Source organism: Lampris incognitus, chromosome 2, assembly GCF_029633865.1.
Source record: "Lampris incognitus isolate fLamInc1 chromosome 2, fLamInc1.hap2, whole genome shotgun sequence".
Classification (NCBI taxonomy): domain Eukaryota; kingdom Metazoa; phylum Chordata; class Actinopteri; order Lampriformes; family Lampridae; genus Lampris; species Lampris incognitus.
The window spans coordinates 25,505,818-25,526,464 of NC_079212.1; the positions used below are offsets into that span (position 1 = coordinate 25,505,818).

The 20,647-nt window shown below is 42.8% G+C and overlaps 1 protein-coding gene across 1 annotated transcript in view; it reads left to right on the forward strand.

The window, feature by feature from the left end:
• vwa5b1 (von Willebrand factor A domain containing 5B1) overlaps nt 1-17,553 on the forward strand; it is a 39,937-nt gene extending 22,384 nt beyond the window's left edge. The window contains exons 20-22 of the mRNA XM_056274426.1: nt 657-780; nt 16,882-17,091; nt 17,140-17,553. Coding sequence (XP_056130401.1) covers nt 657-780; nt 16,882-17,091; nt 17,140-17,553 — 748 coding nt within the window. The remainder of the gene's footprint in view (nt 1-656; nt 781-16,881; nt 17,092-17,139) is intronic.
• The last annotated feature ends 3,094 nt before the right edge of the window (nt 17,554-20,647 follow it).

Below are 20,647 nucleotides of genomic sequence, written 5' to 3' on the forward strand. Positions count from 1 at the left end.
TCTCAGTCTCCTCTCGGACTTCCCAGCGTAATGACTCGGCCTTGACTTGATCTTAGACAGAGTGGAATTGGGATAATTTTTCAAGACTGGTCGAGCACCAGACTAGTGTACTTATTATACTTAAATTAATATCAAATTTTCCCAGAGGAGATCAATAAAGAGCAATCTAATCTGTTGCTTCTTTTTTTATTATTAGTAGTTTATTTCGCTAAAATAATGGAAAATTGAAATCGGAAACATTCCTTCCTTGGCAAAGGAAACAAATGCCTTAATAAATAACACCATGTTGAAAACTGCTGACTTTTATTACGATGGTAGACAACAGCTACAGCCATGGTGTTTAATTGGACTTGTGCTGTTCAGTCTTTACATAAGTTTTGGCCCCACTGGTCCTAAGTTGGACTTACTACCTTATAGACTCTGACTTGACTTGGACTCGCTCTCCTAAAGACTTGGTCTTGCCCTCCTAAAGACTTGGTCCTGCCTGGGGTGGTCTTGACTACAAGGCTAATTACTACCTGGAGAGCAAATGGCATGTATTGCAAAAATGTAGGGATGGATATGGAAAGGGAATAGAAAAAGTTTAGGTGGAAGCTGTAGATAATAGTCATGGGTGGTGTGTCAAACTGTTTATCTCTCTCTCTGTTTTCTGTAAGACTGGCAATCAGCAGGACTCGTCTCCTAACTCGGGCAGCCAAGGGCTTCATGTGTCGATCGCACAGTAAGAGTGGTGACTCAACTGGTGAGAGTGACAACGAGAACAAAGACTACATCCCTCTGGTGAGCGTCACATCCATAGTTGCATGTAAAGGACTAAACCACAGTCAAAAGAGAGAAGGACTATAAATCAATCTTAATTATTTCTTAGGGTATTATGTCAAAGAAATATCTTCTGTCACATCTTTCAGCTTTTCTCAAACAGCTTGCTCATGTGTTTTGAGAACAGCGGAAACAGTCCCAAGATCCCAACGGTTTCATCATTTCCTCTTTCATTAGTTAGATCTTTGCTAGGGTGACCAGGTTTTCAAAGTCCCAAACTGGGATACTAACAATGCACACCCATAATATGCATCCTAGTTCCTTCAATAACTGGTTTATTAGCAGCTCTGTCACATATCTGCCTTTTGCCAATTATCATCTACATTTTAGAATCATATATTGACAATGAGCGCTGTTGATCGCATTTTTAACGTATTAATCACATGATAGTCTGTGATTGATTGCAATTTATGCAAATAGAAAAATACATAGCAAAATGCATCTGCAGGCCTATAGCTAGACAGTATCTGAAGGCTACTTCACATTTGTTGCTTCAAAGATTATTCATCTCTATAACATGCATCAAACTTGATTTAATCCAAAAGTCTTTGTTGATTCTTCACCGAGAAGACACTTTTCTTTGGCATGAAGGATAGCAAGATCCATCCGCGACTGCAAAGTAACTTAGAGTTTCTCCTCACCTGCTGCCTTTTAGCCTCGGAGTAGAAATCATCATGACAACCAGACCGCAAATTCTGATTGACACCTCTAGCACTTATTTAGTGATGCAGTGTTTGTTTTCTTCAGTGTGGTTGCTGTTTTGAAGTGTTGGCTGGGATTTTTAAAATTTTCCTCAAGTTTTCAGGACATCCATGTATTTTTTGGGGTTACATTCTGCTGAAACAAGGACATATTTCTATATGTCAGAAATTTTTCAGAAAACAAGGACACATTGAGACTGTCACAGTCAAACCGGTGTGCACCCAAACTTTGCATTACCCGTTCGAAAGTAAGAACTAAGCAGCTGTAAGGTAGCTAAATCATTAGCCTTTGTGGCTTCATGACATAACATTTGCCCAGTTGTCTTTATACATGTTCAATGATAATAATAATAATAGGTAAGAAAATCAAAGAAAGTTTAATCAGCTCATCTGGATACAACATACATTTATTTATTTATTTGTTTATTTATTTTTGATACGTTTCGTCACTCATCTAAGTGACCTCTTCAGTCTGAACTGACTGCAGGTATCCACACCCCTTATAAGTTAGAAGAACAGGACAATATTATTGACAGAATTTTGTACCACAGATTATACCCAGGGGAAACTACACCTAATCTGTATGGTTTACCTAAGATCCATAAGCAGGATGTGCCATTATGGCCTATTGTTTGTATGATTAACTCAGTGACTAATAACATCTCTAAGTTTCTGGCATCTATACTTAACCCATTGGTAGGCAGTAATGAACATCACATTCAGAACACTATGGATGATTTTGTGGATAAGGTGGGGGACATCATTATGGTGGAGGATGAAAAAATGGGCTCTTATGATGTTAAGTCTCTCTTCACATGCATTCCTGTTGATGAAGCAGTGGAGGTAGTCTGTATGAAATTACAAAACGACCCCACCCTTAGCAATAGGACGACCCTTAACACTGACAAAGTGTGTCTGCTCCTGAAGCTGTGTCTTCAGTCCACTACTTCACATACAAGGGGCAGTACTATAGGCAGAGGCATGGGTGTGCTATGGGTTCCCCAGTCTCACCTATAGTGGCCAACTTGTGTATGGAAGAAGTGGAAAAGCGGGCTCTGATGTCCTATCTAGGGACACCACCTAGCCATTAGTTCAGATTTGTAGACGACACCTGGGTTAAAATGAAATCTCAGGACATACCACATTTCACCGACCACATGAACTCTGTGGCCAACCACATCAAGTTCAGCAGGGATGATGTAAAAAATGACAGATTAGCCTTCTTAGACTGTGAAATTGCAATTGGTGATGGGGGACATTTGATAACTGATGTTTACTGTAAACCAACACATACTGATCAGTACTTAAGGTTTGACTCTCATCCACTGGAGCACAAACTAGGAGTCATCAGGATGCTGTACCACCGAGCTGACAATGTCCCAAATGACACAGCGGCCGGGGAAGGGGAGAAATCCCACATTAAGCAGACCCTGGTTAAGTGTGGTTATCCTAACTGGGCATTTGTCAAAGCCAGGAAGACGCCCAAACAGTGCACCAGCCAATCAAAGAGAGAAGGACAACAGTTGTCTAAGCGTAAACCAGTGGTGATTCCATATGTGGCAGAAGTGTCGGAAAAGTTAAGACGCATATTTTCCAAACACCACATCTTAGTTGCTTTCAAACCCAAAACATGCTGCACCAGAAATTGGTCCACCCCAAGGATCTGGTCCCTCGGCACTACAACTACTACTACTACTTTTGGCTGTTCCTGTTAGGGGTCGCCACAGCGGATCATCCATTTCCATCTCTTCCTGTCCTCTGCATCTTCCTCTGTCACACCAGCCACCTGCATGTCCTCTCTCACTACATCCATAAACCTCCTCTTTGGCCTTCCTCTTTTCCTCTTCCCTGACAGCTCCATATTCAGCGTCCTTCTCCCAATATACCCAGCATCTCTCCTCCACACATGTCCAAACCATCTTAATCTTGTCTCTCTTGCTTTGTCTCCAAACCATCCAACCTGAGCTGTCCCTCTAATATACTCGTTCCTAATCCTGTCCTTCTTCGTCATTCCCAATGAAAATCTTTGCATCTTTAACTCTGCCACCTCCAGCTCCACCTCCTGTCTTTTCATCAGTGCCACTGTCTCCAGACCATATAACATAGCTGGTCTCACTACCATTTTGCAAACCTTCCCTTTAACTCTTGCTGGTATCCTTCTGTCGCAAATCACTCCTGATATTCCACCCACTCCACCCTGTCTGCACTCTCTTCTTCACCTCTCTCCTGCACTCCCCGTTACTTTGTACAGTTGACCCCAAGTATGTAAACCCATATGTCTTCGTCACCTCTACTCCTTGCATTGTCACCATTCCACTGTCCTCCCTGTCATTCACACATAGGTATTCCATCTTGCTCCTACTGACTTTCATTCCTCTTCCCTCCAGTGCATACCTCCATCTCTCCAGGCTCTCCTCCACCTGCAACCTACTCTCGCTACAGATCACAATGTCATCCGCAATTCAATTCAGTTCAATTCAAAACTTTATTGCAGACTCAGGGTCCATAACAGACAAAGACAAATAAGTAAAAGACAAACCCTAGACAATACACAGAGTAAACACAATAAAATAACATAAACGGAACAAGCCAGTGTGTTAAAAGAAGGCAGCTATACCAGTGGTCCCACTGCCGGGATTGGAAGCGTGTGGCACTGAATCTTATATTAGTTAAACTCTTGATGATTACATTATCAGAGTCATTGAGCCGGCAAATAAATTTATACATGAGATTTCTTAGAAGAGCCTGAAAGGTACTGACTCCTGCAGCCACAAACATTTCACTTGCACTACACCATCTAGGTCTTTTTAGTAGTATTCTCATAGCATAAGTATAAGCCACTCGAAGCCTCTGTAAGCTTGCTTTTTTATAGTTTGACCACAGGTGTGCAGTATAGAGTGTTGTACAATATGCTCTGAACAGAGGCATCTTCACACTAACTGAACACATACCAAACTTGCGTGACAGAGTGTTTGCTTGTGCATACATCATGCAGCATTGCCTATAAATATCATCATCATCTGTCATTTGTTCAGTAATATAGTGTCCAAGATATTTCACCTTATTACATACCACAAGATTATTATCAGACAATTTAAAATCAGGAAATTTTAGATGATTGACCTCTTTGGTTCTGCAGATCATGACAACACTCTTACTAGCATTGTATTTGATATCATGCTCCACACCATACACAGAACATATATCAAGGGTTAGGGTTAGGGTTAGGGTTAGGAGACCAGCGCTACAGGGACTAAGAATGACAAGGTCATCTGCATACATAATATGGTTCACCAAGGTATTACCAGTCATGCACCCAGTGTTACAGGCTTTCAGCTGCTTGGACAAATCGTCAATACATAAATTGTAGAGAACTGGAGACAGAATTCCCCCTTGTCTGACACCATTGCTGACCCCAAATGGGGCTGAAACACTATTACCCCATTTCACTTGCATAGTCTGGTGGGCTTACCAATAAGCCAGAATTCTCACAATGTATTTAGGCACCCTTCTTTGACTCAATTTAACAAACAACTTTCTATGATTAACATGATCAAAAGCTTTAGAAGCATCAATAAAACACATAAGAACCGGTGAGTTTTGGCCTCTGTATTTGTTTACAATTTCTTTTAAGTCATATATATATATATATATATATATATATATATATACATAAGTCAGTGCCATGTCTAGCTTTAAAACCAAACTGGTTATCTGTGGCGTTGATAAATTCATGCACTCTATCCAGCAGTATTCTTTCTAGGACTTTTGACAGTATGCTGGCTAGAGCGAAAGGCTTGTAGTTATCTAGCCTGCATACTTAGCCAGCTTTGTCCTTAATGACTGGCACTAACAGTACAGACAACATTAAGTCTGGTAACAAGCCATGGACCATAAAGCCAGTAAAACAGATAGCAAGGAGAGAAGCTAACATTGGACTGCCATATTTAAGGTGTTCAGCAGTAATATGATCTAAGCCACTTGTCTTGATAACAGACAGCTTGTGTAAATCTTGGTAGACCTCGTGTGACATGATCACCATTGAATCATCACTCTCAATATTGCCCACCTTATACAGATCACTGTGGACACAATTGAATAAGGTACTGTAATGCTGTCGCCATAACTCAGCAATATTGTCTGTACCGGAGATACCATCAACAGTGCATGGTAGAGATGTTTTACAGTTGTTGAGAGCTCTCGCTTCTTTCCAAAAATTAGCAGGATCGTTTCTTAGCAGCTTCTTAGCCATGGAATCTGCCCTCATGGCTTGCTCATTTTTACAGATGAAGCGAATGGCGTACTTCTATCTTGCATTAGTGAGCTTCTTGTGTTCAAGCTCAGGCCCTTGTCTGGGTTTGCCTGCCATCGCCCATGATTTAAAGGCTTCACGTGCTTCTTCATGATACCCAGCTACATACTTGTACCAACCAGACCTGATGTTATGTGTCTTATTTTTATACTTGTAGTAGAGCTTACTACCTTCATACAGACCACTAACAATGTCATCATACATGCAGCAGAGATCTTTCCTATGCCTCATATCCTTACAATTAATGTCTCTGCACATAACTGCATCTCTAAGCGGATGTATATTACCCAAGGTTTCATCTGAACTAAGCTAAGATGTCCTCCTTTGTAACAGATGACCAGTCCAACCTTTCTGCATTATCACTATCTCCATTACTAGACAGCACAGGGAGATGTTCAACATTTATAGCCATAGCAAGTGGTATGTGATCAGTCCTTGCTGCCCCATACATAATACCCATACTCCCCAATGAGGCATCAGCAGTGCAAATACAGTGGTCCAGCCATGACGTAGTGTGCCAGGCCTCACTTATGTATGTAAAAGTATTTGTAGGCAAAAAGACTTTGCTTGACATTAAAAGATTGTCATCTTGACAGAACTGAACCATGTGATTAGCAAATAACGAATTCCTGTCTGAGATATCAGCATTCAGATCCCCAATGACATACACACTGGAAGAAGTATTATCTTGAATAAAGGAATTGATGAATGCAAGCCTATTTAAATATTCATCCTCATTCTGCTGGCATTCATAGGGTGTATACACATTTAGGATAAATAATTCCGTCATTGTGAGTAAACTGTATTGCAATGCACCAGTCAATACCAAGCCTAACCACATTTATCAATGAGTCGAGCTTCTTATTCCATAGAATAGCCACACCCCCTGGTATCCTGCCTCTGACTATTCCCACGCCAAGGTCAGTTGTAGACTCACCAGCCCCATGAAAGTTCTCATTGAAGGAGTTTAGTTTTTCCAGCTCTTGCTTTGCTAAAAATGTCTCTTGCATACATAATATGTCGCAGTTCTCCAAAAGGTTTTCAACAACTATGCGGCGAGCTTTATCCCCTGCGCTCTGGCCAGACGCAGGCCACGACAGTTGTATGACAAAACCCGAATGTTCATTTAGCAAGACAAGTGAGTGATCATATCACCAGCAGGCATACTCACCCCCCCCCCCCCCCCGCAACAAAAGCAGTGCTTTTTTTTTATAACTTTGTTTATTGAATTTTCCGCACAATCAACATTTACAAAATAATTGTCCTCATAAGTTGTACAGCATGAACACAAAACACATCCAACAATACACTAACACACCAGAATACAATGAGGAATAAAAACACACCGTCAAAGGAGAAAAAAATAATAAATCAAATCAAATCAAAACAAATTAACTAAAATAATTTAAAAAAATAAAATAAATAAAATAAATAAATAAATACAAGTACACATATTCCAATGCACTTGTCCGCAGGCCAGCCAACCCAGCACAGTCCCTCACAGACATCATGTACACATACACCCTGCCTCCTTCATCACCGGAGCTTGCCACGCCCCCACCTCCATCCAACAAGGACATCAATAAAAAGGAAAAAATATGTATATATATATATACACACACATCACTCTGGAATAACAGGGAAATGAAGTCGCTTAACATACGAAAAGAAGGGGGTCCACATTGCCCAGAATTTGTTTAGAGACCCTTTGAGTGTGTGCCTAATTTTTTCCAGCTTTATACAATTTAAAACAGACTTAATCCAAAGAGCATGAGAAGGGGGTACAGAGGATTTCCAACTAAGCAAAACCAATCGTCTCGCCAACAGGGTAACAAAGGCAATAAAATCCTTATTAATATTGGTCAGTTGCAATGTGGGCGAGGGCACCCCAAATAGCGCAATAAAAGGGTCTGGCTTGATCTGTGTGTCACATACTTCTGAAAGTGTGCTAAAAATATCTTTCCAAAAACCATCAAGAGATGAGCAACACCAAAACATGTGCACATGATTAGCAGGAGACTGGTTACACCTCACACAGTTAGGATTTATGTCTTTGTAAATTTTCGCTAGTCTCGCTTTGGTCCAATGAGCTCTATGAATGATTTTGCATTGAATGAGACCATGTCGGGCGCAGACCGAAGAGGTATGTACCCTTCCGAGTGCCCTCTCCCACAGCCCATCAGATATTCCCTCCCCCAGTTCCTCCTCCCATGAGGATTTAATGTCATTAAGTGAGGCAATTCTTTTTTTTTTTTTTTATAAATTTATTTCTGATTTTTCCCTTTTTTCTCCCAATTTAGTGGCCAATTGATCCCTATTTTAATTCAAACACCCACCCTCGTATTGCATGCGTTCGCCAACTGCATCTCTCCGGCCGGCAGTCTCGAAGGAAAGCGCCTCCCCACTTTCGTGACAAGGCGAATCCAAGCCGAACCACTGTTTTTCCGACACACACAGAGACGCATTCACATGACGAACACAAGCCGACTCCGCTCCCCTCCCGAAGACAGCGTTGCCAATGATTGCTGCTTCATCGAGTCCGGCCATAGTCGGATCTGACGAGACCGGGGCGCGAACCCCAGTCCCCAGTGGGCAACTGCATCGACACCAAGCCGATGCTTAGACCGCTACGCCACCGCGGACCAAGTGAGGCAATTCTTAAAGAACAAATTTGTCTATAAATTATTGACAAGGTACCTTTCAGAGTGGGAAGCGGGGTAAGAAAGGTGTCAAACTGTGTTTCACCAGGAAGGGTGGGGAAATGAGGATCCAAATTGCGGACGTAACTCCGGATCTGTAAAAATCTAAAAAAAAATGATGCCTGGGAAGACCAAATTTAACTGCTAGTTGCTCAAACGTACTAAATGTATTGTCAATGTAGAGATCTTTAAACCTTTTTATACCAAGACTAGACCATATTGAGAAAGCACTATCAACCATAGATGGGGCAAAAGCAGGGTTCGAGGCCACCGGAGCAGAAAGAGAGGTTGTCTGAAACCCAAAATGGCGTCTAAATTGATTCCAGATCCTCAATGTTGTTTTGACACACACATTCTTGGTGAAAGAGGAATAAGGGCCTGTAATGGAGGAGTGAGCGAGGGAAGACAATGATGCCGGTACAGACGAAGCAGCTTCCATCTTTAACCAAATTGGGGACGGGGACATCTCTCCACCTCGCAACCAGAACTGAATGACCCTAAGATTAGCCGCCCAATAATAAAATCTAAAATCTGGTAGCGCCATACCTCCGTCTGACTTGGGTCTCTGCAAGAGCTGTTTTCGTATCCTAGGAGTCTTCTTATCCCATATGAAAGGCAGAATTAGGCCGTCTATTTTTTTGAAAAATGTGTTGGGAAGAAAAATCGGTAGGCACTGAAAGAGATATAAAAATTTAGGGAGTGTGTTCATTTTAACAGAATTAATTCTCGCTACTAAAGAGAGGTGCATCACTGACCAGCGTTCAAAATCATCCTTAGTGCGGGTTAAAAGCGAGGAAAAGTTGGCCCGAAAAAGGTTTTCAAATCGACTCGTGACTTGTACACCAAGATAAGTGAAACAACTATGAGCAACTTTGAATGACAAGGTATGTAATGGGAATTTTTCCGCGGTCACATTAAGCGGCATCAATTCGCTTTTACTGAGATTCAGTTTATACCCTGATAAATGACCAAAGGATGTAATAGTAGCAAGGGCAGCAGGAACAGAAACAGAAAGATTAGATGTGTATAGCAATAAGTCATCTGCATATAAAGACACCTTGTGCTCATGTCCGTATCTAACTATACCTTTGATAAGAGGGTTGGAACGAAGTGCTATTGCAAGGAGTTCTATGGTGAGAGCAAACAATAAAGGGCTTAGAGGGCAACCCTGGCGTGTTGACCGTTGCAGAGGGAAACAGCCTGACTGAGTGTTATTAGTCCTGACAGAGGCTTGGGGGGACGCATACAGAAGTCTTACCCAAGTAGTGAATTTTGAACCAAAGCCGAATTTATTTAGTGTATAGAAAAGGTACTTCCACTCCACCCTGTCAAACGCCTTCTCCGCGTCCAGGGATATAATGGCCTCCGAGGTGTTGGTGTCAGAGGAATTGTACATGATATTAAATAGTCGCCTAAGATTGAAGAATGAATGTCTATTTCTAATAAATCCTGTTTGATCAGGAGAGATAATCGATGGGAGAACTGTTTCCAGGCGTGTTGCCAGAAGTTTGGCTAAAATCTTATAGTCAACATTTAACAGGCTAATTGGACGATATGATGCACATTCAAGAGGGTCTTTATTATTTTTACGAATTAAACAGATAGTCGCTTGAGTGAGAGTCTGTGGAAGAATACCATTAACAAATGCTTCATTATACATTTCAATTAGAATAGGGGCTATTTTGGGGAAAAGCTTTTTATAAAACTCTGTCGAGTAACCGTCAGGCCCTGGGCTTCTCCCGGATTGAAGGGATTTGACAGCTCTAGACAGTTCTTCAACAGTGATTGGTTGTTCTAATTCTTTAACCAAATCCTGGTTGACTAAAGGTACATCAAGGGAGTGGAAGAAGTCATCAAATTCTGATAAATCAGCATCACTTTCAGAAGTATATAGAGACTGGTAGAAACTTCTGAACTCATCATTTATCTCCCTAGGGTCTAATGATATTCCGGATGATGTATGAATTTTGGGAATTTGATGTGATGATGAAACTTGACGCAACTTGTGTGCTAATAACTTACTGGCTTTGTCTCCCTGTTCATAGTAGGTGCTCCTAGTCTTGACAAGCAGCTCAGTAACTTGATCTGTTAGCAAAGTGTCAAATTCTGCTTGCAAAGTTAAGCGCTCCTTATAAATATCTGGAGATGGTGAAACGGAATATGCGTTATCTAATTGGGCAATGCGGCGTGTTAGCATGGACAATTTATCTTTTTTAAGTTTGTTCTCATATGTGGTGTAGGAAATAATTTCACCTCTAAGATAAGCTTTCAAAGTTTCCCATAGGGTAGACGCAGAGATACCTGGGGTTCTATTTGTATCCATAAAAAAGTCAATTTGGGCCGAAGCAAAGTTAATAAAATTTTCGTTACTGAGTAATTGAGTGTTAAGCCGCCAAGGCGGTCTCTGATTATTAGCTGTTTGAAAGACTACTCCCATAGTGACAGGGGCATGGTCCGAAACCACAATTGGATTATATAAGCACGAAGATATGGAATGGAGAAGTCTATCATCTACAAGGAAGGAGTCTATGCGCGTAAAAGTGTGGCGTACCGAAGAGAAAAAAGAGTATGCCCTCCCAGATGGATTAAATGTTCTCCAAGGGTCTGAAACAGCGAAATCAGACATAAAGGTACGGACAACCCCAGCTGAGGTTGATAAAGTAGTAGATTTAGTGGAGGATCGATCCAAATGTGGGTCCAATCAGCAGTTAAAGTCACCGCCTATGATCAGCATATGGGAGGACATATCAGGGAGTGTGGAGAAAACCGATTTGAAAAAATCACCATTGTCCCAATTAGGACCATAAACATTAACAAGAACCACCTTCGTATCGAATAACCTACCACTGACAATTACATATCTACCATTGGGATCAGCTATCACATTAGAACATGTAAAAGGTACTGATTTGTGAAGTAAGATAGCCACCCCTCTTGACCTACTCTGAAATGAGGAATGGAACACCTGACCCACCCATCTGCACCTAAGTATTGAGTGTTGTGATACCTTGAGATGAGTTTCTTGGAGGAAGATAATGTGAGCTTTCAACTGATGGAGGTGGTGGAGAACCCTACTGCGTTTAACTGGGTTGTTAATGCCCCTACAATTCCAAGTGAGAAAATTAAAACCATTCCCTCCAGTAGGATGAGCTACGTCAGGCTGAGTCATGTCTTAAGAGAGAGAGGACATGTTAAGGACAAGGCATAATGCAAATTAAATATTTTGGCTGACCTCAATAGTGCAGATTCAAAAAACAAAAACAAGTGACAAAACACAAGAAAACAAAACACAAATACAGAAGGAAAAAAACCCTCCCACAAAATCCCTCTTGCCGAAGCATCTCCCCAACTGAGATGCAAGCAAACCCCTAAATACAAAAAACCTTTAGAGCAACGCATACCAACTTAGCTAGCTTACTCTTAGCTACGAGATTTGTGACCATTGAACTAGAATAAAGCAAATGTGCATAAGTCGGTCTCCAATAACATTAGGACCCGAGGAAAACTAACTCAGTTAAGAGAGGTACAAAATCTATAAAGTGGCAAAATTGAACTTCAACCATGTAAATAACCAAATACTGGCAGTGCAGGCAGCTCAGATCAAAACAAAATGAAATGAGAATGACACAAATAGTAGGCAGTAATGTAAGTGGAATAAAATATATCTCCACATTATATCACCTTAATGTGAGTAGTCCGCTGTATACTCATCAACATGTATTGAAAATAAAAATAAAAAACTCACTACATTCAAGTGTCAACAATGAGCACTGCAAGGCTAGCTTCACTCTCCAACATGCACTGAAAATAAAAAAACAGCTGCGTTCAAATGTCGACAATGAGCACTGCAAGACCAACTTCACTAGCTAATCTGCCTACCAGCTAGCCCGCTAACTAGCCTGCTAACCAGACCAGCCAACTGATATTTTGAGCTACAGACCCGGCGGTGGCATGACAGCTTTTTTCACCCTGTTTTTGATGAAATCGGCCGCAACAGCCGGGTCCTCAAACCTGTGTGTGGAGCTGTCCGGCAGGGTCAGTCTCAGAACCGCAGGGTAGATGAGACCATACTTCACGCCGGGACAGGCGCGCAGCTGGCGCTTCACATCTCCGAAGCTAGCCCGCTTCTTGGCCACAGCCGTGGTGTAGCCCGGAAATATCGAGACTCTTCTGCCCTTGTAGAGGAGAGGAGACGCATCTCCAGATCTCTTCAGCATGTCGTTCCGGACGTGAAAGAAATGCACCCTGATGACAAATGGTCGCGGAGGTTCACCCTCCCGGGGTCGGCTCCGCAGGGTGCGATGGGCCCGGTCTAGCAGCGGCTTCTCATCCAGGCCGAGCAGCTCCTGAAGCAGCCCGGCTACGAATTCTGTCGGTCGCGGGCCCTCCACTCCCTCCGGTATTCCCAGAAGACGGATGTTGTTCCTCCGCATTCTACCTTCCAGGTCCTCGCATCTGTTGTCCAGGTATGTCACCCTAGTTGTTAGTGAGCCGACGTTCGCCTCTAGCTCGGTAACCCGAGTGCTGTGATCTGTAGCACTGCGCTCCAGCTCCGATAAAACGACTCCATGTGCGTCGAGTTTATTCTGGATCCTCTCGATAGATCTTTTAAGCTCGTCTTTGACCAGTATCATCTCTGATCTGAGAGTGGTAGCTGAAGTGTCAATCTTACTGAAAATATCGGTTTTGAGGGAGCCCATCATGGATTGTAGCATTTCCGCGGTCAGTACTGTCATGCTGTCAGCACTAGCTGTAGCACCCTCATAATAGCGCCGGACAAGTGCCCCTTCAGGCCAGAGCTACGGATTGTACATTTCTCCAACCTCACTGCATTCGGCAGATATTTTAAATGAGCTGAATCTACTGTGTACAGAGCCAGTCTTTTGACAGATAACATCCCGGCCAAGTTTATCTTTAACATACCCAGACAGAGTGTCAGCGTCTAGGTCTGGTGTGAACTTCGTGGCAAAAACACTCACCAGCTTCATCTTTACCACCTTGATATTACTCCCAGCTCCGGTACCAATAACATTACCGGATTTCTTTTTCTGCCCGGGGTTAACAGTACATGAGCTTGAGTGAATAGCAACTTTCGCGGGGTGACGTTTCACGACTTGACTCCACATTGAGGTGCCTGGCAGAGACATTAATCCACTAGGACCCTCTGATACCTCAGCCTTCTCCACTTCCAGAGTGGAGACCACTGCTGAAGCTCCCTCCTCTGCTCCCAGGCCCGGGGCTTCCACAGTTGCAGCCCCAGATGCCGTGCCATAATCAAGCATCGTAATCCACAGAAACTCCTGCCTGATCTTGTCCATCACCCTGTCCATCACCATTGTAAACAAGAAAGGGCTCAGAGCCGATCTTTGATGTAATCCCACCTCCACCTTGAGCCTATTTGTCTTTCCATCTGCACACCTCACCACTGTCCCACTTCCCTCATACATATCCTGTACCACTCCTACATACTTCTCTGAAACATTCGACTTCCTCATACAATACCACACCACCTCTCTTGGCACCCTGTCATATGCTTTCTCTGAATCCACAAAGACACAATGTAACTCCTTCTGGCCTTCTCTATACTTCTCCATCAACATTCTCAAAGCAAACATCGCATCTGTGGTGCTCCTTCGTGGCATGAAACCATACTGCTGCTCACTAATCATCACCTCACCTCTTAACCTAGCTTCTATTACTCTTTCCCATATCTTCATGCTGTGGCTTATCAACTTTATAACTCTGTAGTTGCTACAGTTCTGCACATCACCCTTATTCTTGAAAATCGGTACCAGTACACTTCTTCTCCACTCCTCAGGCATCCTCTCACTTTCTAAGATTGTGTTAAACAACCTAGTTAAAAACTCCACTGCCATCTCTCCTAAACATCTCCATGCCTCCACAGGTATATCATCTGGACCAACTGCCTTTCCACTCTTCATCCTCTTCATAGCTGTCCTTACTTCCTCCTTGTTATTCCACCGCACTTCCTGATTCAATATCCACACATCATCCAACCTTCTATCTCTCTCATTTTCTTCATTCATCAGCCCCTCAAAGTACTCCTTCCACCTTCTCAACACACTCTCTTCCCTTGTCAGCACATTTCCATCTCTATCCTTGATCGCCCTTACCTGCTGCACATCCTTCCCAGCTTGGTCCCTCTGTCTAGCCAATCGATACAAGTCCTTTTCTCCTTCCTTAGTGTCTAACGTCTCATACAACTCACCATACGCCTTTTCCTTTGCCTTTGCCACCTCTCTCTATGCTTTACGCTGCATCTTGTACTCCTGTCTACTTTCTTCATCTCTCTGGCTATCTCACTTCTTCTTTGCCAACCTCTTCCTCTGTATACTTTGCTGTACTTCCTCATTCCACCACCAAGTCGCCTTGTCCTCCTTCCTCTGTCCTGATGACACACCAAGTACCTTCCTAGCTGTCTCCATTACTATTTCTGCAGTGGTTGCCCAGCCATCTGGTAGCTCTTCACTACCACCCAGTGCCTGTTTTAACTCCCCCCTGAACTCTACGCAACAGTCTTCCTTCTTCAACTTCCAACATTTGATCCTTGGCTCTGCCTTCACTCTCTTCCTCTGCTTGGTCTCCAAAGTCATCCTACATACCACCACCCGATGCTGCCTAGCTAGTACATTCTCCCCTGTCACACACAGTATACCTACCTTTCTTCTTTCCATCATATCAACCAGCTCTCTCCCTTTACCAGTCATAGTGCCAACATTCAAGTTTCCGACCCTCACTTCCACACTCCTACCCTTCCTCCTCTCCCACTGCCTCTAGACATACCATCCCCCTCTCCTTCTCCTTCACCCAACAGTAGCATAGTTTCCACCGGCACCCTGCTGGCCAACAGTACTGGTGGTGGTCATTGGTAACCTGGGCCTTGACCGATCCAGTATGGAAATCTGACTTATGAGCCGCATATTTGATTTGGCAAAGATTTTACGCCGTATGCCCTTCCTGACGCAACCCTCCCCATTTATTCGGGCTTGGGACCGGCACTAAGAATGCAATGGCTTGCGCATCCTCTGTGGCTGGGTTCAGGTCCCCCGGCACAAACAGAGCAATATAGTGTACACTGTTAAGTGCCAGGAGGATTGCCGTGACTTGTACATCAGGGAAACTAAAGAAACTCTGGCCAAGAGGATGGCACAACACAGATGAACTAACATGTCAGGCCAGGACTCTGCAGTCTACACCCATCTACAGGCCAGTGGCCACTCTTTCAAGAATGATAGGGAGGAACCCTGGTTTGAACAGGGAGTCAAAGAGGCCATCTATGTGAAGAGGGAACGACCATCTGTGAATCAAGGGGAGGCCTAAAAGTACATCTGTCGCCATCTTACAATGCTGTGATTGCAAACATTCCCAAATCCTCTGTGAATAGTACACATGGCCACTGAAACTCTCATTAATGGTCACACCCATATTTGCATATGAAACTGGTCGTTGGTTTCAGTCGTTATGCAACTGTGCTGTTTATAAGGGTGGGGATACCTGCAGTCAGTTTAGACTGAAGAGGTCATTTAGACTGAAGAGGTCACTTAGATGAGTGATGAAACATTCCTGTCAATAAACGTTGTATCCAGATGAACTGATTCAACTTTCTTTGATTGCCCAGTTGCCTAGCAACAGCGTACTTGCGACTTTACCTTTTAAATGTCGTGCTGTGCGCTCGACTTCCCATGTTGAAACCACAAATTCATGAGTCTCATTTGAAGGCAGTAATGGAATGGGGTTTGGTACAGTGAACCATCTGTGAGCCGTATGCTATGACAAAATGATATTATACTGGTTCTGTAACAACAAAACCTCTTTAGAGAAGCCATTTCACTTGGGCACCATCTTGGAAACGCTGCCAGGCAGTAAGTTCTTAACCATCAAGATCAGACACCTATCTTTTAAATGGGGATTTTTCTATATATTTCATCTTCTGAGGCACATATCATTAGCGTTTTATATTCAGGAGCACTGGTAAATTGCACACATTTAGTTAAAGTTTGTTGCAAAAGGTGCTGTTTTTACAGAAAAAGTTATTTTTTACACTTTACTGATGCTTGTATGCATGTGCTATCCACTTCTTTCACATTTGCATGTGAATAAGTGTGATTGGCAGATTTTTTTTGCGAATTGAAGACAGAGGTGCTTCAATTGGCCAGTTTTGCTCACAGAATGACTTTGCATGGGTTTACGATGTCAGAGCCATCATCTTAAACTTTTCAGATTGTCCTATTTGAGTGCACTGTTTCCACTCTAATTTAAGATGCCTCTGATAACAACTTTAAACACTTCATCACACACCATTAGGCTTAAGTGTTTTGCTTCAATACAGGTTTCGCTTCAGTTGGCAAGTGGGGCATTCCCTCTTGACACAGCTCTGTGTGATGCCATTAATGTGCCCATGGACAAACTTAAGTGGACCTCCCCATTCTCAAGCCACCGTGCCAGCCTGAGCCAGCTATCTCATTCAGGCAGCCGCCATGCCGAGAGCACAGATGATGGATGCAGGTCACCATCTGACCAGCAACTTGCAGAGGAATCAGTCAGCAGCCACAGCCCCTCACTTTCAATGAGGAGTCCCCGGACTGAGGCTGGACCTGCTGCTTTAGCTAGCCTGTCCAGCTACAGCTCCATCACTGCCAAGCCCCCCCTCTATCTTCAGTCCCAGATGGACAGTGGACAGGGCTCTGGGTTGGAAACCCAGGAGACACCCCCGCCGTCAGTGTACCCCAGTGGGCTGCTAAGGAGGATGCTAGATCCCGAGAGCATGGTGTGGGCCACAGCTGTGGCCCTCGCCTGGCTGGAGCACAGCTCGGCCAGCTACTTCATAGAGTGGGAGCTGGTGGCTGCCAAGGCCAGCATGTGGCTGAGTGCTCAGAGCATTCCCGAGGGACGGGATTTAGCCTCCGTCAAGGCTGCTGCCAACCAGCTCTTTATCATTCTCAGACACTGGGATGAGAACCTCCAGCTCAACATGCTCTGCTACAACCCAAACAGTGTCTGAGACTTAGCTGCACAGACGCTGGAAATGGGTTTAACCCCACATGATACTATGCTAACCAAGGCTGTACTATTTGTTATACAATATGCCTTTTGGAGTCAAATTTCGTTGTTGCATTTGTGAGCAATGTGTAATTGGTCCTTCCCTCTTTTGTATGTGATACTCTTCTGAACATATCACAGGCTACTCAGAAGCACCGCACGTAAGTTATCAGTTTGATGGTGCCATACATTGTAGCAAGACTCCCATCAGCATGGGATCAGAAAAGCTGTGCCAAGTATTTAAATTTCATTTGGTCAAAGTGATATAGGTAGCATGCTAGACAACTGATCATCAACATTTTGAGAAAGGAAGAAAATCTGTTATTTTCATCATATTGATGTCTGGTTATGGATAGGACTCAGCCAAACTATTCCAAAAGGAAATTGTTCCTTGTTCCTGTCGTTTCCACTCTGCCCTCTAACATTTCAAATCATCTTTACATCTCTAAATTAAATGTGCCAAAAAAAAGGAGTTGCATGAAAATGCCATTGAGATACTTTCATTCATTCTTCCCATTTTGCAGTATGGTGGCAGCAAAGACTGTAAAATATGCAAAAGTCAGCATGGCTAATATCATATCAGGCAAATGAAAATTCAAACGTTATTGTTTTGAATTTATTCTATCACTTCTCTTAAAATATTTGATTTCAATGGTAATCTATGAACACATAATATGCTAGCATGTCATTTTCTTGCTTTTTTGTTATTAATTTTTTTTTATTGATATTGATTTGTAACGATTGTGCCAACACCATTTTACTCTGGTCATTAAGCAGCAAAGTTAGGCCAGTCAATCAGCGGTGAGAAACTCTTAAGTCCTCTGTTCCTGTTTGATTGCAAATGGTACATAAAATTTGGTACATCTCGTCTTTATTGAGCAGAATCCAATTAAACAAAGAGGGCAGACATCCAGGTAGCGTAGCAGTCTATTCTGTTGCTTACCAACACAGGGATCCCAGTTCGACTCCCGATGTTGCTTCCAGCTTGGTTGGGCATCCCTACACACACTATTCGCCGTGTCTGTGGGTGGGAAACCTGATGTGGGTATGTGTCCTGGTCATTGCACTAGCGCCTCCTCTGGTCAGTCGCGGCACCTGTTCGGTGAAACTCCTCACTGTCAGGTGAAAACAAGTGGCAGGAGACATGTGGTAGTCTGCAGCCCTCCCCGGATCGGCGTAGAGGGTGGAGCAGCGACTGGGACAGCTCGGAAGAGTGGGGTAATTGGCTGGATACAATTGGGGATAAAGGGGGGGGGGGATTAAAAAAACTGAGGGCAAATGCTGTATGCATTGTTATTGTGAAAAGCAATTTACTTTCTAGAAATACAAATGCAAAGTCTAAATTTCTGCCTTCACCATAGCGACAATTTTTTCTGCAATCTTCTCATATTCCCAACAAACTAACTGTCAAATTAATAACCAGCATGACTGAACAGAATCTAAACTTACTTTTTAATCTCACCATATATATCTAGGTGAGAACGGGGGCAATGATCTAGGTTCAGTTTTTGTTCAAGTTAGAGTGAGTAATATAGATTTGAGGGGGGCAGTAATCAATAGGAAATGAAAGGCCCCCACTAACAGCCCTTTTATTCTCATAACTCATTTGCCACAAGTGCCTAACCATGGTTGAACGGTTCACTGACTATGTAGAAGTCTGTTTCTCTTGTAATTTATTTATCCCTAAATTCACTTTACTGTATGTTTTCTTTATTATGGTTTTAGTAGCTTAACTAAGAATCAGTTTTACTTTTCTCAAGTTATAGTTATAGCCTCTTTGTTTGTTCCTCTTTCTTTTTTATATTTGCTCTGTCCCCTTGTGTTCATTTAGCATATGTTGAGAATGTATCTCTATGTTCATCCTCTTACACCATTGCAGTATTGTTTTACTCAGGTATAGTATCTCACTCAGGCTCTGTTGCATCCATCCTCTTGCATGAGCACAAGTGTTTATGCTATTTTATGTTTCAAAAGTGGATTGTCATACCTTGGACCTATTGTGCGTGTTTTGCTCTCTGAAATGGGAAGTAGATATTATAGTTGTATGCTATTGCAGTAGTTGCAGTGATAAGTGCAGCTTTAATTGTGATACGTTGGAGTTTTTTTTCCATGTATTGGAGGTTAAGTACCTCTCAAGTATACGTGTGTCTTCTGAAATGATTATTGACTGTTAGAGGCCCTGTAGATCTCGTACTGTGTATTTATGAATGTCAACGGTATGACCAGCTCTGAAGGTGCATGTAATAAAAATCTTTCCACACCAAAGGTTCAGTTTCTGTCGTTATTATTGTCCAACCACAACCATATATTTCCAAAAGGTAATACTTTTTTTTATTATTATTTCCAGTAGATGTTGCACCGCACTTTGAGAATCCAGGCACAATATATTCTCGTATGGTGCCATGTTGAGAGATTGATGTTGTCTTGTTCAAGTTTTATCTTTTGTTGTCTTGGACTATTAATAAATGAACTGTCTGATGTCAGCTGCATCAGACGTGTTTGATTTATCTTTGCCATCCATGCCTGTCTTTATCAACAACAGATGGACTAAACATTAAAGAGCTAACTGGGATAACAAGGCACCAGCAATACTATCAACCCTTACATGGCAAATCATGTGCAGTGACAGGCTTTGTATCAAGTCCAAAAGATGGAGGGAAGGGGGGGAGGGCAAACAAAGGGTGGAGGAGGGGGAGTAGAACAAAGACTGTGGTCTGGGTGAATGATTGCTCATTAAAGTGGTGCCAGATGATGACCATCTTCAGCTCTGCCTCAGAGATCAAACAAACTCCGACACTTGATCCTTCTGACGTAGTGCTTTGAAGAGCAGCGGACACTGAGAGACATAAGCTAGCTCTCCATTTTCCTCCCCCCTTACCAAAGAAAAAGGTCTGTCGGAAACCTGTTGTCTGTCAGAAACCTGTTTCTACAGAGATTGGAAAAATTAAAATGTTAGACAGATATGCATTGGAGTTTTGCACACTGTAGATGCATAAAATGCCATTTAATTTACTCTGTATATTGCAAACAATCTCAGGCAAACTTCTGTGTTGTTG